This window comes from Sinocyclocheilus anshuiensis, unplaced genomic scaffold (assembly GCF_001515605.1).
Source record: "Sinocyclocheilus anshuiensis isolate Anshui unplaced genomic scaffold, SAMN03320099.WGS_v1.1 scaffold712, whole genome shotgun sequence".
Lineage (NCBI taxonomy): Eukaryota > Metazoa > Chordata > Actinopteri > Cypriniformes > Cyprinidae > Sinocyclocheilus > Sinocyclocheilus anshuiensis.
Genome location: NW_015555749.1, coordinates 209,524 through 227,986, shown reverse-complemented (window position 1 = coordinate 227,986; position 18,463 = coordinate 209,524). Strand labels below are relative to the sequence as shown.

The 18,463-nt window shown below is 38.5% G+C and overlaps 1 protein-coding gene across 10 annotated transcripts in view; it reads left to right on the top strand.

Annotated features, from left to right (window-relative positions):
* nrxn1a (neurexin 1a) overlaps positions 1-18,463 on the top strand; it is a 190,982-nt gene that overhangs the window by 160,596 nt on the left and 11,923 nt on the right. For 9 of the 10 annotated variants that reach the window (XM_016467315.1, XM_016467324.1, XM_016467321.1 and 6 more), the window contains 3 exons: positions 2,699-2,870; positions 7,571-7,660; positions 8,917-9,233. In XM_016467315.1, the coding sequence (XP_016322801.1) occupies positions 2,699-2,870; positions 7,571-7,660; positions 8,917-9,233 (579 nt within the window). The remainder of the gene's footprint in view (positions 1-2,698; positions 2,871-7,570; positions 7,661-8,916; positions 9,234-18,463) is intronic. The other variant, XM_016467325.1, reaches the window with a different exon arrangement.

The following is an 18,463-nucleotide window of genomic DNA, read 5'->3' as shown; positions in this document are numbered from 1 at the left end:
TGTCTCTTTTAAACTATGCCCACTTTAAGTTGCAGGAAGAAGACCCCTGCAAAAGTCCAAACCCCTCGTCCAAGTTAGAACTAACTTAAAAAATGCTTGCGGACTTCATTACCATGTCCACATTCCCCCTGGCCAGGATGTGGTTGATTCAATGCTGTCATTTCCGAGTTTTGAAAAGGCCTGACACCCTTGGTGTTGGTCCCAGCCACCGAACCCAGAATGAAGGATGAGGTCAACTACCCAAAGGGACAGCCTGGACGGAAGGGTGAAAGAGAGGTCGTTCTCCAATTAGAAGGGGGCGTGGTGTGTCACAGCCTGTTGGAATGCAGGCCAAGCTCTCGCATCACTTCTCTGACCACAAAGCTGAAAAGATGGGCAGGGAGTGAGAGATTGGCCCTGGAGAAATGCTGTTAGAGAGCGCAGAGGAGGGTGAAGGAGACACTGCCCCATTGTTCCCGGTGATGGAAAGAGGATAGGGCTAACGGGCAGAGTCTGTCTTCATTATGAGGTGTGAGAGGCGGAAGGAACATCCAGCTTCTGCCCAGCTGGAGATGACAACATGGGGTGTGTGTGTGTGTGTATCAGAAAAAGAGAGCTTGTGAGTATCCAGACAAAAACACACATCTCCTGGGAGGGTATAATGAAGTCTGGTGTTGAGATTTGTCCTCTGCTTGCTCTCTTCCTGCAGATAGGTGTGAATTAGGGGAATTCACAAAGGGATCTTCTCATACACACCTCATTTCATTATTTTCAAATGCCACATGTAGCTTTTGCAATCTGCAACAAATCAATCGAAAGGACCACACGTTCCCACAGCAGCCTATTTCAGTTTTTTTAAACTAATGGAAATATGTCAAATAACAATTTTCACGATTGCTTGCACTCATGTGCAGGCTTGTAATAGCATTCATAACAAGTTTGCAACAAGTTTTTAGGTAACTAAGTAGTGCATGTAGGCACGCAGGTCATCAAGCAGAGCACAGAGTGGGCATAGTTACGGTTTTATATAAGACAAGCACCAAGTGGATCGTGTGAGTATTATTATGTGCTTTCATGAGAAGAGATTGTTTGCACATGAATACGTTTTATTGTAATTAACAAAAGACAACCCACCCACTGAGCTGCATCAAATAGGAAACCATTAAGGATTGAGGCCATCTAGTGGTGTGGAAGTGAAGCGCACAGAGTGATTTCACTCTCACTGCTCGCATTAATAAGACAGAAACATGCATTGATGAGAATTTACACTGAAAATGACAAGCGGCGCATCAGAATACAGATTAGATTCCGTTTCAGTGAGACTGTCACACATTATTCTGTATGACCAGCATATTGCCTTGAGGCACTGATTTGAAGGGGAAAAATCTTATAAGGTTATTTTTTTTCCTGTGATTCGATTATGTTATCTGCCTGCAGGCTTGTTGAGAAAATTTTGAACATGAACGGGAATGAAAAAGTAGTATTATTTAGTTTACAAGGCTTAATGTGACACAGTAAATTTTATTTTGACATCTGCAGCAGTCATGCCACCCCCTTTAAAATTACGGATTGCTGGTGGTAATATTGTTTTGCCATAAATGTAGCATGTAAGTTTATATCTTTCATCTGTGTTGTTTTATATATATTGCAAAATTATTTTACGATATGAGAAGAAAGTGGACACGGGTGATACGAGAGACGTGAAACTTGCACAGCTATGCAGGATATCAATTGCCTTTGACAACAGCCAGTTATACAGTGTAGCAGTCTTTTTTTTTTTTTTTTGAATCGCAGTATTCTATAAAGCTATATAATGTTTTTGTATAATCAGCACTGGGCTGTTTAATTGAACATTGTAGAAGGCATCAGCTACAGTATGTCTCTCATATCACTCAGCATTTTCTTTCTTGTAATTCAAAAATTTCAACTGAAATCAATATTTCATGTCCATTTATTTCTTTAATTGGTAAGTAATCGTGTAATAAACAGAATGGTGTACAGTCAACCGGTCATTAATCCAAAATAAACTACTTTAGGGTGATACAAGACCCTCCCGCTGTACGATGGGCAATCAACCTTTCAGGATTTATTAACCTGTACATCACTTACATATCACATTGCAAATGTAATAATACACACTAAATTTGATGTCGATTTCATGTAATATTTAATATTGTCTTTATATACACAGACATAACAAATATATCCCCACTAATTATTATCAAAAGAGAATAGCAAAACTGCTAAAAATGGAGAAAAATACTTGCCAGTTTCTTTATTACTATCCATTTCCTTCATTTAATAGCCTCATTAAAACAAAAATTATAGATATTTTTGTTATTAAATATGAATGCCGCCTTTTGCTGGTGAATTAAAGTGGTGGTAAATCTTTCTGATGCATTGTGCTGTCAGGAGAAATTGTGCACAGGCTGATAAATTATCACCTTGTTTGGTCCTCAATAAATTCGGTACATTCTGCCAGTTAAGATGGAGTATAGCTGCTTCTTTATGAGAGCGTTTATTAATAATCAAAAATTGTCTTCTGCAAGGTTACTAAAACAGAGTGATGTTCATATGCTAAAATAAGGCAGTGCATATAACTCGAAGCTTTATGTTGGCGGAGTGAATCAGAACAGAATGACTATGATATAATCTTAAAGACCTCTTCTTTTATCTCCCTCTTTCTTTCTTTTTTTCCTTTCTCTATCTATCTTTACAGGAAAAAGGAAATATCAAAGTGGTGTTCAATGTGGGCACCGATGACATAAACATTGAAGAAACCTCTAAGTTTGTAAATGATGGAAAGTACCACATAGTTCGCTTTACGAGAAGTGGTGGTAACGCCACCTTGCAGGTGGATGATCTGCCAGTCATTGAGCGCTACCCAACAGGTAAGAGCCCTCAGCCTTTATACGCATGTTCACACACACACATACACATAATCTCAGCCATGCAGCTATGCACAACGGGAACAATAAAAGGCTGGCAGAGCTCAGGAAAAAGAGTCTGAATCACAGGGTTAAGAATAAAATGCCTTTGTCTGTGATTGTGGTTTCTCACAGTTTAAAAAGGTAACCCTGGTATCCTTTCCAAATGTCAGCAGAGATGATTGCTCTTGGGGCTTTAGAAGGCTGAAAATGTCAGAGCCAGGGTTATCAAATTCACCAGCCTCTCAGTCGCCTGAAAAGCCCTGACAAAAGCTTGACAAGAGATCAGAGATGAGAAATAATCCCATTGCTCTCGTTTGTCAATCACGATGAAAAGGAGGCGGCTGTATTAGTCTTTTAATTTGTATTTTACTTCAAGCTCTTCTTAAACCATCTCTTCCATTACAGAGATGATTTGCTCTTGATCTTCGCAAACGTCTTTTCTTCTTGGGAGCAGACGTGATAGATTGTTGGTGGTAAATGTTGAGTGTTCAACGACTGAAGTGGTAATGAAGCTCGGAAAATCTCATGCTTCCCATAAGTGCTGCGTTGTCGTCTGTTGCTCATCATTGCGTTCAATACAGCTTGTCATTAAATTCAAAATGTGCAAGGAAAATGCAAATGTATACTCGTGAGACACACTAGATTCAGCTGTAGATACATTGCTTGCATAGAATTGCATTTTGTATTATTTATTATTTGGAGAACAGTAAGATTCTTAACAGGATTATCCAAATCCAAGAGTTGACATTTACTATTTACAGCAGCTTAGGCAAACTAGGACATACGCTGAAACAAAATATCATAGAAATAGACATAAGTTCTTGGAAACAAGACTATAAAGAATACAGAGGGATAGAAACAGACACCGAGAGAGAGGTACTGTTTTTCCTAGTCGAGACCCTCTTATTGTTTTAGTGTAAACAAACAACCCAAATACCAGCAGTGTCTTTCACTTGGAGTGGAAGACAATTGCTTGTTAAAATCGAGTCATTGTAATGTGCCATTTTCTCTTGGCTTCCTGTTTCCATTGTGTCTGTGGATTTACTAGTGAGCAGTGCGCTTGTGATTGCCTGAATACTAATGCATCGTATGTCCGTGGCAGAATAGAAGAAACTTTTCCAATGAAATATATAAAGAAAGAAAATTAGTCATGACTGCTTCATTTTAATCAGTGCTTGATTGACTCTGCTCTGCGTTAGACGAGATAATAAATGCATAGAATTTAAATTGACAATGAGGGAGAACAAAATGGGGAGTTTGTTTATCTTGAACAATTAGCTCTGGAACTAGTGTAGCTTTAGCATACAAAGAAATCATGCAATTTTTCCTCCTACTCTTAACCTATGCCGTCATTCTTTCACCTAACCAATTGTATTGTAATGCAGTTGTAATGTAGTAATTACATATAGTAATAACGGATATATTAAACTAAGAAATTTAATTTTCAAAGTGAAACACTTATATGTACATTCAACTTCCTTCTCATTAATTCATCCCCCTGAAGTCTTGTCCGTTTTACTTACATTTTTACTTAAATTTCTGTTTTACTTAAAAATTAAATCAAATTAAAATAAAATAAAACTTCAATCAAAATAGCTGTCACTGAATGTGTATCAGGAGTGTTTTGTATTGCATTTTATATTGTTATTTTAGTAGAATGGGGAGCTCTTTGGTCTGACACTGACTGGCAGGAAGGATAATACTTCACAAGAATATGAAAGTTATGCCATTTTTGGGCTGAATTTGGCTTTTTTTAATTTAAATGCAACCCAAAACAACACAGGACCCCACTTACGTCCATTGTACCACAAAAAAAAGAGACATTTCTGAAAATATCTTTTGTGTTCAGCAAAAGAAAGTAAGTCATACAGGTTTGGGACAACATGAGCGTGAGTAAATGATGGCAGAATATTCATGTTTGGGTGAACTATCCCTTTAATGTTTCTTAATGACTGTTAAGGGAAGGATTGAGAGTGAAATAAAATGCAGTCACTGTTTTCAGCAAACGTGATGGAAAGACTTTTAATTAAGAGTTCTGACAGCTTAGGTGATCACAGATTTTTAAAGGAACTTTGATGAAAGTTGAGGGCCACAACCCCATATATACAGTAGCATTTAAAATCACCTATGCTTTTTGTCCATCTGTAGACATTTTAAATGGATGCAAGCACTTAAGTAGATCTTTTTTATATTTGGTAAAAAAAAATTCCTGTAATGTTCCTGACAGAATTACCGCCATACAGCTACTGCTGGGCACAATATGGCCACAGCATGAGTTTTGGACTGGCGGAGGGATAAATTGAGGTGTTGTTGCTGTCCTTGAAAATCACAATCACATCTATTACAAAAGGATGCAGAACAGATATAAAAGCACAGAAATGTGTTCTTGGATTATTTAGATGCCTTTTGCTGAAACAGGAAAGTGTCTTAGCCTTATATTAGCAAAGGAAGAGTGTTCAGACTGTTAGCATGCTAAGCTAACTAGGCAGTCATTTTCACTTTACAGAGAGGCCCTAAGGCAACTGCCTCCTCATTTAAACAGAACATGACCACTGCGTGTGTATGTGTGTGTATGAGTGGGTGGGTGGGTGTGCGTGCGTGCGTGTTTATGTGCATTCAAGCAATCATGCACACAACTTGCCCTTAGTCATCCGGTCCTACTTCAAGAGCTCCTATTGCTTTTTTCCCCTTCTTGTCTTGTTTCTTTTAAGCTATGATTTGAGACAAATTGCTCCTTTCACTCTTGATTACTGTAGGTAAAGTGCACAAGTGGACATAAATCACAGCTAGACCTGACTGCACATGGTAGGAGAGAGAAAATGACAGAATTAAAGAAAGTGGGGAAAATACAAATGAATGAAAGTAAAAGGAAAGGGGGACTCATTGTATTAGACTGAGTTTCAAACTTCTTTCTGCTCTCACAGCAGAATATCGGCACTCTCAGACTCAAGTCCAGAATCAAGCACTCCATCTGTCCTTACGTGCAGCCCTGCGGAAGCCTTATTTCCCTGTCCGCGGGTGTTCTCCTTCAACAATCACCTATCAAAAACAGTATTGTACTGTGTTTGAGAAGCAATTTTGTTATGTAATTTCAGTGTTGGATACAGAATAAAGAGCTTTACCTCAAAAGTGCAGTCGACTAGAGCAGCCATACTCAAGGAGGTATAAACTTAAATCTAGTGCTTTAAAGGAATCATTTCCCAAAATTTCGTACCTTTGTCATTTCAAACCTGACGTTCATTCTTCTGTAGAACACAAAAGGAAATAGTTTGAATAATGTCTTTGCCACTATTTTCCACATAATTAAAGTGAATAAAGATCTAGCTCAGATGACAAGATGACCAAAAATGTTTCATATTCACTTTCATTGCATGAAAAAGAGCATCTATTATATTTAAAAAAAAAAAAATTATTTTGTGTTCCACTGAAGAAAGAAAGTCATATAGGTTTGATGATAGAATTTTCTGTTCTGTCAGTTTAGTGTATAGTATTTGTGCATATGTATATAGGAAATGAGGACACATTAGAATGGAAATCACACTGAATTTCTCACATCATAGCCTTCGGGCTGATTCGCTACTCTACTCTTGTTACATCTCGTTTAGGAAACATTTTCATCCGTTCATATTTTAATCGTACTTTAATCGCATATAGAGAGAGTGCGACTCGTTTTTGACTGACAAATAACAAGTTAATTGCTCATAGAGTAAAAATAGTGAGGCGTAATTACACTCTTTGGAAATCTGAGCAAGTCAGGTTTGTGTTGAATTTTCCAGTGAAGTCAGCAGTGGTAATTATGTGTGGGCCGTAATGGGAAAGAAGTAAATGTTTTCAAATAATCTCAATTCAATATAGCTACCGTAGCTGGCTCGACCTGGACATGTTGCATAAATATCAGCATTTAAGCACAGTTTCTGCTCGAGATCACGTGGTGCCCACTGTAGGGGACAAGTACCTAAATGTGTGCATATGGACATCTCTGAGGTCAAGCTTTTGTCAGAGCAATTTCAAATTCACATGGGGAACATGAACATGAATAGTGACTGATCTTACATGCATTACTGATGAACTGATAATCTTCCTGTTGCTTTAATCCTTTGAGTGTTTTTTCTGCTACTTTGATGTTTTTAAATGTATTGTGATCTGATAATGTGAAATTTATCATATCAAAAATGACTGAAAATACCTTAGATTAGATAGCAAATGTGAAGCTAAAATCAAACTGGTTGCAAAACGCTGGAATGTACTGTAATGACAATATTTAGATTAAAATGAGCTAGTTTTCATGTATAACTAGATGAAAAAATCTGCTAAAAAGATTTAAAAGATTACTATTTTGTAAATGTATTATGTAAAGGAGTGATATTGTGTATAAACGTGATTGAGTTTGGTTGGTTTCTCTTAACACAAGAAGAGTAGGTGCATATTTAACATAGTGCTTCTATTAAAATAGGGTTAATTTGTTTGCTTAAATTTTAATTGAATGAAAAGCTTCATCATTCTTATGTATGCAACCTTGGTGTTCCAAATAAAAAAAAAATGAAAGAAAAATAAGAGGAAAAAGAAAAAAAAACAGACAGTTAAGGTATATGTTTCACTGTAGGTTTTAATCTTTGAACTTTCAGATTTTTAACAATGAAATGTCTCTTTAAACTTTAAAGGCAACATTGATAACGAACGCCTGGCGATTGCTAGACAGCGAATCCCATATCGGCTTGGTCGAGTAGTTGACGAATGGCTACTCGACAAAGGTAAAAACACTGATTAAAACTTTAAATAAAAGATCATTTGATCATAAGCAAGTGATATTTTGCACAGCAAATAAACCATCTAAAACATAAATCCCCTGTTTAACCAAGTTTAAAAATTAAACAAATGTAGTTTGTAATATTTGCACTGTACAGTTAAATAATGTGTTGTCATACTGTACTTGTAAACCTGTCAGAGGTTAAAGGGACTGGTAATATACTGATAACTGAAGTTAGTTCAATCATTAACAAAATATGTTTACATCATTAAAATACTTATTTAAATAATGTTATTTTGCAGCAGTGATAATCTAAATGACTAATTAAAGTACATGTCCACAGTTGAAATTATTTGAATTCATAATGATGTACACACACTATTTAATTTATATATGCATATTTTCTTGTCATGCTAAACATATTTCTTTTGGAAACTGCTAAAGTGCACAGTTAAAAACTTAAAGCAAATGTCTCTTAAATAGCTTCAATGATTATTGGCATCAGATATGAAGTCCCTTTAACAAGCAAGTTAAACACACAAGAAGGGAAAAGATTGAATGCATGCTGCAATGTATGTAACAAATTGAATCGTTCAAAGTGATTTGTTTTCGAGTTTGCTTGTTTTCTTGCTTTCCCTTTTCAATGGAATTATAACCATGATGAATCATTTGTAATGTGCCATGTAGCTGTAAAGCCATTCTCACATAAACCTTATTTCAGTCTAATTAATTTTAATTGCCATTGCCCTTGCTGAAAGGCAATCTCAATGAAATTTACTAGACCTGTGCATACAGGCTTTGTGCATACTGCTGTACTTAAAGATTAAAAGTAATTTTCTCATGTAAAAAGGGGAAATTTGTACTTTTTACAGATGAAGAATATTTTTGTCTCTCATCATAGTATGTATTTGATTGTCCTTTTAGCAAAGTCCCATTGATTTTTTTTGGGACCCAGCTTTCTCATCCCCTTCATTTATTTACTTTGTGCCAACAGCAGCCATTAAATTACAGTCGATAAATTACCAGTGTTGCTGTTAGCATTAGTGTAATTTATTGCTTCATGATCCCCAGGGAAAATAAGGTTACGGGTGTTGTGTGTTTTACCATCAGGACTTCCATCAGTTCTGTTTTCTCGTGTGCGTGCGTGCGTGTGCGCATCTATGTTTGTTAGCGTGTGCATGTGTATGTGTGCGTCTCCATGGCGTGGGGGAGCGGGCCGTTGAACACTCTTGTATTTTCTGTAACGTTTTTCCCCGGCAGGTCGGCAGCTCACCATCTTCAACAGTCAGACCACCATAAAGATTGGAGGCTGGGAGAAGGGCAGCCGGCCCTTCCAGGGCCAGCTCTCAGGGCTTTACTACAATGGCCTAAAAGTGCTCAACATGGCTGCTGAGAGCGACCCCAACGTACGTGTGGAGGGTAGTGCCCGGCTGGTGGGAGATATGCCCTCCTCGTCTATTACGCCTCAGTCCAGCGCCTCCGCCACGGGCAACCGCTCAGAAACGTCACCCTCCATCACCGACATCACCACTACAACCGCATCCAACCGCCAGGGCAAGCAGACGACAACTCCACAGGTCAGCGGCCACTTTATTCTAGTCCAATATCCTGTGAAAGCTGATGCTGGCATTTGATTTTTGTTTTTTTTTTCCTTGTCAGAATAACACTAGTGTCTTACATTCATGAAAAACTTGGAATCAACAGGGAATTTTACAGATGCACTCAGTGATTGTTGTACATATTTTCGAATCATGCAATGTCAAAAGTTTTCAATTAACGTCGATGTTGTAAAAATGCGCTGTTTACAGTCAGACATTATTCATTTATTACACAAGCAAAAGTGTGCAATAAAGGGGGGTTACTGAGATGATTAGTGAACCGTATTAGGCTGGTCAGACTCAAAAAGTCTGCCCCCATGAGGCGTCCTGCTTCATTTTAAATAAAACAGCTTTCATTAGGTTTCTAGTATTATTATTAACATTAATATGTCTTCATCCCATGTGAGTGCACATGATGATATTATATATTTACGTGAACATTTTTCCAAATTAACATTTGTTTGTTTTTGTGTAAAACATTTTAATGAGGAAAAAATTGCTGAGTGCACCTTTAAAATTGAGTTTTCCGGGCTCTGAAAAGTCTAGAAATTTCTCATGCCATTAAACGTGTTGCGCTAGATGTTGCTTTTAGGTAGAGTAAAACTTGCTTGCAGATCATAGCGATGTCTGATTTCTGAGCAAATGAATCTTCAGTTGACAAAGTGGTCCAAATGATTCATTAGAATAGGTCTCACTTTTTAAAAAACACTTATCCAGTTACCATAAAGAACTGAAAAGGTCATGAAGACTCCATTGGCTCAGAGTGTTGGAACCGACAGGTGCATTTAGATTGCAGCAGACAGGTTTTGTGTTGTCTAGGTCAGTGTGTTGTTTTATCTCTATGCTGTTACTAGCCGGCTACATCATTACTCTTGGCCTCGCTCTTTATTCCTCTCACATATACTCGCTCAGCTTCTCTTTTACCATCCAAAACATTATAAGTGGTGTTTCAATAAGTGACCCAGTCAGCAACGAGGCCGGTTTAAAATGAACTCCGTGCTCTCTCGAGTAAAAGAGGCCTCGAGACTAAGACCAGGGCACTTAAAGACAAGCCCGTGGCTGGATCGCATATTACCAAACCGGCAAAGGGTTTCGGCCCGGCACAATTCAATTGCTTTCAGACATAAAGTGATTGGCCCGTTTCTTTTGTGGATGTGCTGGGGCTCAGGATGAGAGAGTGTGCCGGGGGATGCTGGGAGACTAGAGTCAGTCAATAAGTCTGTGTGAATAGAGAGAGCCCACAGGCAAATGGAATCAGGGCCATAAAGGGGAGAAATCATTGGGGAAGATGAGCACCGTGTAGGTGGACATGCTTTCTCCTTTACAACTTGCAGGTTTTCTCTTGCTGGTCTTTCTCTCTGAGTCGAGCACGAGGCATCATTCAAGGCCCTGACAGTGAGCTCTAATTACGGTGGTGCTGTAATTACATGTCAGAGCAGGAGGCTGAGCAGGGTGATTGACAGGCTTGCCAAGGCCAGTTCAGTCTCGTCTCCTCGTGTGTGACTTTACGCACTGTGATTTAGCCTCCACAACAATAAAATCGTAATTTGATATGGTTAAAACTGATTCTGGCACTGCATATTAAATTACCTCCCTGCTCAAGGGCACTCCAGGCACGTCGTGTGAAAGCGATAGTTGTGCAATAACAGATATTTCGATCTATTAACGTCCAATCGTGATGTTGGCTTATCATGGCCTCGTGTGTGGATTGCATTACAAAATGGTGGGCTCGCCGCCCTCTGCACACCGTCGATGATGGTAAATGTTGCCATGGAAATATGAGACTCCTCTCTTCTCAGCACAGCAGTGTCTACAACACTCTCTACGTTTGCGCCATCTGTGCTCCATTATCATCCATTACAATCTCTTTCTCTCTCTCTGCACAGCTGTGCTGTCCAAATCAACTACTTCATTTTTTTTTTAAGATGGATTTTTAATATCTAATTAACGATAAAAGCTGGATAGAGAGGGATACGAAATCAAAGAGGAGTTTGTGGTTCTTTGATTACAGACCTTTGTGATGCACATTAGACTGGAGTGGCCATTAGACAGGAGAGCTCTCTGTAATAAGAGCTAATGGAACTTCTTGGGCTCTTCATCTTCCTAACACTTTTCCAGAGTGTCCGTCGAGGTCTCCCCCTTAAACATCCTCGAATTAGCCGAGACCTGGAAGAAGGGCTAAAGGAATTTAAGTGGCGCTTGAGAGTGGTAAAATTGCTGTGCATTATGCTAAGGAATAGTGAGCTGCATAGATACGTAATTGTTCAATCTGTATGAAAATTTTGTGAATTAGAAGAACTGAAAAATGAACATAGATTATTATTTGATTATATTATGTGGGTCAGTGACATAAAATACTGTGCACAAGAAAGAAAAGGAAAAATCTTTAAAAAGAAGAAAAAAATCTAGTTTAAAACACCTGTCAAGTTGTAAAAAATTTACTTTTGGTATTTATGGTTTTGAAGAATTTTCAAGAAAAGATTCAATTTAATCGCCTAATTGTTTTAAAAAAAATGTGTGTAAAAATAGTCATTGTTTTTTGGGAGTCACACCACATTATATTTTACATTCTTCACTAACCACAAAAATAAAAATTAATCTTAATTCAGAAATTAAAAACATGCTAATCATAGATTATGTATATTCAAATCATTTTGCGTATGAACTGCATTTTTTATATATTTCTGAATAAACTAAGAGATGAGACAAAAAAATGAGCATCACATCACTGACCCATATAATTATTGTTTGATTAGTGAGCTCAAGTACAGAATCTTAAATTTTCTTGTTCTATTTCATAATATTGCTTTGTTTTAAATTTAAAAATCCATCATAGATTATGTATATTCAAATCATTTTGCGTATGAACTGCATTTTTTATATATTTCTGAATAAACTAAGAGATGAGACAAAAAAATGAGCATCACATCACTGACCCATATAATTATTGTTTGATTAGTGAGCTCAAGTACAGAATCTTAAATTTTCTTATTCTATTTCATAATATTGCTTTGTTTTAAATTAAAAAATCCTAAAACTTTCAGTTTGTTTCCAGCTTTAAGTCCCAGAGTCCCAGATTGTCGGTGTGGCCTTTGTAGATAAAGGCACTGTAGATAATAGAGGTTATTTTTACTGTACAAATGGTTTACAAAAGGAAATAGTATTTCATGCAGATCAATTGATTTGCTTGTAATACAGCAAATGTGTGTGTAGTGTAAATGAGGTCTGTAGTCTTTGGAATAATTTTGCATACTGTGCATGACCAGTTTTTTTCGTTTAATGGCTTCAGATCTGCTCTGTAAGAATACTTAATCTTAAAATGACGTGTGGAGCTTGGATTATCCTCAGATAAACTGGTTTTGCTATTGTCTGACAGTGGCTCACAGCATATAAGCTTTTTAAAGAAGCGTTAATGATAGAAAGGCAGCAAGAGAAACGAAGCGCTGTGTTTTACTCGTTTCTGTTCAAACAGCAGCCACAACAAACAGACAATTGAGGCCGTCTCAAAGGAGCCCAACATGCTTAGAAAAACATATGCATGCACCGTCTGCTTGTGACTGACAGATGAGATGTTTAATATTTCTATCAGAAGTTGATTTCCTTTGTGACTACCACCCGCACGAGTGATGTTCAGAAGTGACAGCTTTTTTATTATCTTCTTTATCTTTTGTCCCACTCCTTCTCTTTGGTTTTTCTTCTCTGAAGTATACTTTCTCTGCATTTTACCTGTTACATCACCACGTTTATGGATATGTGGCTGGTCTGTCTTGTTTTTGATGCCTTGTTTCTGATATCCCTTCCACATCTGTGGCCGTGGTGTTCGGCTCGATGGGATTTGGCATGCCAGGAACCCATGTGCTTATTCTGATCTACAGGGACATCTTGCTGCAGCGGGCCTTCAGGCTATGTGCTGGGCTTTAAATAATAAATTAGCATTTCCTGTGTGAGCTGTGCATGTCATTAAACACCCTAGGGTATCGTTTAGATCTAGAGATGGGCAGAGGGCATTGAAGCGCCACTTCTCTGTCTAGAAAATGGCAGCGTGGGCGTGTGCCACGTGAGAGTCATGCATTTATAGATGCCCTGTGTTGGCGCCGAGTGGATTTGATTCCATCAGATGCAAAATAGGTCATATTTCTTTTTCTCTTGGTGGAAAAATTCACTGAGAATTACTGTAATGTGTTTACAGTGTGTGGTCCTGGTGTCATTACAAATCAGTTCTAGCATATATATGGAAATTGCATGTGGAAATTGTGTTTAAATTTGTTTTGTTTTGCCTCTGTGACTTGAAATAATGTGCTTAACTGTGTGTGTGTGTGTGTGTGTGTGTGTGTGTGTGTGTGTGTGTGTGGTCTGTCTAACCTAGCAATACTTTGTGGGATAAAATTAATATGCAAAATGTCTCTAGAATGTAGCTGATGTGTGAAATATTATTTTTCAAATGCAAAGCTATATCTATATCTATCTTATATATATATATATATATATATATACATACACACACACACTCTCTCATACACTCTGAAATTCTTGAAAATAGGGTGATTTATTTTATGTAAAGGAACCATCATTTTGAATAAACAATGGTTGTTGCCAGCTAGATTCAAAACAATTCAGGCATTGTGTCAGTGTTTTTTTCTGTGAGAATTATATTTAATCTTTAGTCTTATATTTAATATTCACCAGTATATCAATACATAATAATAAACAGCAATATTTGCCTCTATATAATTTTAATACATGAAAAATAACACAAACTTACAGTATCTGTGAGTTTTCATTTGATTCATTGAAACTGATATTTTTTAACTGATTCAAGAAAACGAATCAAATGATCACAAAATATTTTAATTGAAATGCTGTACTTTGACCTCAGTTAGATGTGCATGTGTGTGTGATCCACATGTGTCACAATTCCCAAAATACAACAGTCCAGCATAAAGCTTCATGTGTACTCTAATGAGGTACCTACTCATTTCATTCTGTTGCATCATGAGGGCAGGACAATGTTCAGCACAGATAGATTTAAACTGGTCCAGATTCCTGTGCCTTTTTTTCCGCTTGTGTCTAATTAATGGATCCTGTGACTTGCCCTGCATGCACTGTTGTCCCAGCGCTCATTTACACTGACCGCTTAAATCAGTCAATCAATACGATTGTTTGAGCTGGCACAAAGCGAGTAATCAAATGGACTACTGCTCAGCTACTTTTCCTGGGTTTCTTTTTCCCTCCCTCTCTCTCTCTCTCTCTCTCTCTCCGGAGGTGGTAGATATTGCAAACAGTTATTAATCTGTGTGCTTTTGGGTAATGACGACCTTGTTAATTCACAAAAGGCTTTTTTTCATGTCGCTTGTGGAGTCTTCATGATAAACCAGATATTTGTGTTCCGAGCTGTCATCGCTAATCTCTAATGTGCATCGCCGTCGAGACCTTGGCTCAGTTTTTGTTCCTTTTTTATGAATTCTGTCACATTCATAATGTATGGTTGCGTTTGGTGTCCGTGCGCAGATTCTGCAGACGCAGGGCACAAACAGAATCCTGTGAGACTGACCATGGTGCGAATAAAACATTTGCCTGCCGCATATCTGTCTTTATCTGTTCCGACCCCTCCTTTCTCAGTGGGCGTGTACGTGACTAAATCATGAATTTGAATGCGAGCTAAACGAGCTTTCATGCTGGTTAGTTTAGCTGGCGGAGGCATTTAGATGGAGCTGAATAACCCAAGGTCCCAGAGGATCAGGAGGGCCAGTGGAGATGAAAACAAGGAGCTTTTGCTGTCCATTGTGTAACATTCGCTTTCTCAAATGTATTTTGAGAGTATGCATGCACGTTTGATGTTAGATTGTAGGTTGTGTCTCTGTGGAGTTTCATGGCAGGGCAGAAGGTGTGCAACCCCCCTCCTATCCATATACACACATCAATCTCTTTCTAAAAAAACGCTATAATAAAATGTCTCCAACTGAGCAAACCCTTAGCAACCTCAAGCCCAGGGGCGATGGTGATTGGCTGAGATGAGTCAGGTGATCAGCTTGCAGTCGTACCGTATTTTCCCTCTCTCTCTCCCGCCTCTATCCGTGTGTATCTTTCTCGTTTTCTCTTCTCCCTCGCTTACGCCTTCCCTTCCTCTCTCTCTCTCTCTCTTCTAGTCTGTAGAAGGCACTCATAGTCTCTCCTGATGCACAGACAATTTATCATCCCTATCTGCTTACCAAAGTAGGACTTCTCCAGTCATCACTTTTGATCTGACAGAGCGGACTTTATTTTACTGGTGTGGGGCTTTTTTTATTGCTCTAGGAGCAGGGACGGGGAAATCAGAGAGGGGGAGAGGACAAACTCTCACCTAAACAGAAAAGCAAAGCTGTGTAGAGGAAGCAGAAAGTGTAGCCAGGCTGCCATCATGGATGCGAGGTGGCATTGTTCCTCATCCCAGGTAGTCTCTCTTTCTCACGGTCCTTCTCCATCCAGCCATCATCGCATGCAGAGTCTTTGATGTTGTCATATCCATGCAGTGAAAGAGGCATGCACCATTTGTCTGCAGCGCTCTGCACATAGAGCAAGCAAGAGAGAGAGAGAGGGGCAGAGAGAATTGGGGCAGCAGGGAGGGAGTTAAGGGAAAAGAAGGAAAAGTTGCAGTGCTTTTGTAAGCGTGCATGGGGTTGGCATCTTTAGTCGCCGATGTCCACATCTGTTGCAGCGAATTTGTGTTTCCAGAGTCATTCGTGGCATGCACAATTCTTCTCATCCTTAACTAGACGCTTCCTTCTGTCGTCTCGACCGCCCACTTACGCTGTCATTTGTGCCGTCCTTTTTTGATCTGCATCTCATTTTATTCTGCCCCTCATTAAAAGTGTGTGAAGATCAAGTGCTGTCCTCCAGTAAAGTTTAACCCAGTGTGCTGTGAACAAGTGTGTAAATTGTGTTGTGCGAAGTCTGTAGGTTGCCCTCTCTCTCGCTCTCTCTCTCTCTGTATAAAATCTAGAGCTTCAGTCTGTAACAGCATGTTCTGTCTGTGGGCAGCGTGTATTATCAGATTTATTTATGCCCACTTGGATGACCTCTGGGAGTTACTTGTAATGGCTACTTGTGACTCATGTCTTCTCAGAGTGAGTCAAGAGTTGTTTGAGTACTTTCATGGTCAGTCTTGATGCATTTGCCTGTTTTTTGTATGTTTGTTTATTTTTTAAATGTTATATGCTTGTAGATAATATAGAAGACCTTAATTGTATTTAACTTAAAGAAAAAAATTGACAATTTCTTAAAAGCCTTTTCATTTACTCAAGTCAATTTGATTTGCCATTTGCAACCTATTTTACTTAAGCAATTTTTCATATTTCTTATTGAAACTTGAAACTAAGCAGGAAAAAAATAGGACTGAACTAGATTTTATCCATCTGGAATCGATTGGACAACAAAAAGTTAATGTTACAAACCAGAAAAGAAGCCAGACTGAATGCTTTTAGTGAGTTTACTCAATAAAAACGACTATTTGGCTAATGGTTAACATTATCCAACATTCAATTAATATCTATGAAGACAAAAACTGTTTTCTTTGGAATGGAATGCACCAATTCACAATACAAGCAGAAACATGAATTAAAAAATTAAATGGGTTAATTTTGATTTTATGTCGCCTTTAATAAGAGAGTTTTAATTAGGTGTTATAAATAACCAAGGTATTGTAAAGCTTTTGAATGTGCTGAAATAATCTAATTTCTAAATGAGAATTATTCTTGATTTTATTTGTGAAGACCTGCACAGGAACTCATCTTAATTTCCATCTTCTATGAAAGATTTTTCCAGATTCTCTATTACTCATCTCAGTACGGCATTAGGAGATGGGAAACTGAGTGTGTGTGGGGTTTTTTTTTAGCTCTTTTGAATCTTTCACAAGTTGAATCTCACATACAGGATGTCAGTGAGCGCATATATGGAGGCCCTGTGGTCCAGCTTTATATATTCCTGTACATGCTGGCATTATACAAGCAAGTGTATCTCCATTGTGTTTCCTGCATTTTTTTTTTCTTTTTTTCAACTGTTCTTGTTAGAGAATACTGCAGTGCTTCAGTGGCCATTTTTTTATTCATTGTATGAGCTCTCTGTATTTTAAACACACAGCTCTCAGGGAACTGAGGCTGCATTTAGCACCAGGACCTCTCTATGAATATTCACACTTCATTAGCGGTGCTGCTAAGTTAGCTGGCAGACTTTGATGTTCTTGTACTTTCTCTCACACTGGCTGGAGGAAAGGAATATGGAGAGAAAGAAAAAGGAAAAACAGGTAGCGAGAAATCAATGGTTTGCTTTGCAGGTCCCAGCTGAGCCACCAAGGCGATTCGGTTTTTATTTCCTATCATTTTGAACAGGCTGAATCTTCATGTCACCATGGCAACAACAACAGACGGTGCACTGTTCTGAGATATTCGTATTCGTGGTGGAATTCTAGCATCTTCATGACTGAAAGAGATAGAGGTGAATGTGAGCGTCTGAGCCTGGCCATCTCAGATGGGCTGTAAAATTTATATAGTTTTTTTTAGTGCAAATGATTACAGAACAAGGATTTGAGATATGTGATATATTTTAGATGGAAATTGAGGGAACCGTTAAGAGGGTTTTGAGCGTCAGTACTTACAGACTACAACATTAAGAGTAAGAGCCCGAATACGAGCAGAAAATAGTGTTACTGAGCAGTAGGCTGGAACTGCTAGACAATATATGATGCACTTACTTGAGATAATAACATAAAACCTACTTATACGAGGTAAAAAGGTTTAGGCTTGGAGGGATCAGTGGGTCAGATCCACCTACTTCCTGCTCCTGTCTTATCCAGGGCATGTACAGTTGGCTCAGTCAGGTCCTACTTTTAGTTTGTGTCTCTGTAGATCAGTCTCGCAGCTAAGAGGTAATTGGAATGGGCTGAATGGAGCTGGAGCTTGAAAAGTGTGTCTTGTGAGAGCATGTGTGTTGAGGTAACTCCTTTCTCATTAGGGTACAGCTGGTTTCCCCTTTGCGTTCACAGGTGAACCGAGTGCCGTCTTCTCTCTCTCCCTCTGCTCTCCCGCCCATTTTGGCTCTGTGTCACATCTCTTATTGTGCCTGTTGGCAGTGCAGTAATTAAGAGCAAGCAAAACAGGGAGTCTGAAACTGTGCATGTGGTGTGTGTGTGTGTGTGTGTGTGTGTGTGTGTGTGTGTGTGTGTGTGTGTGTGTGTG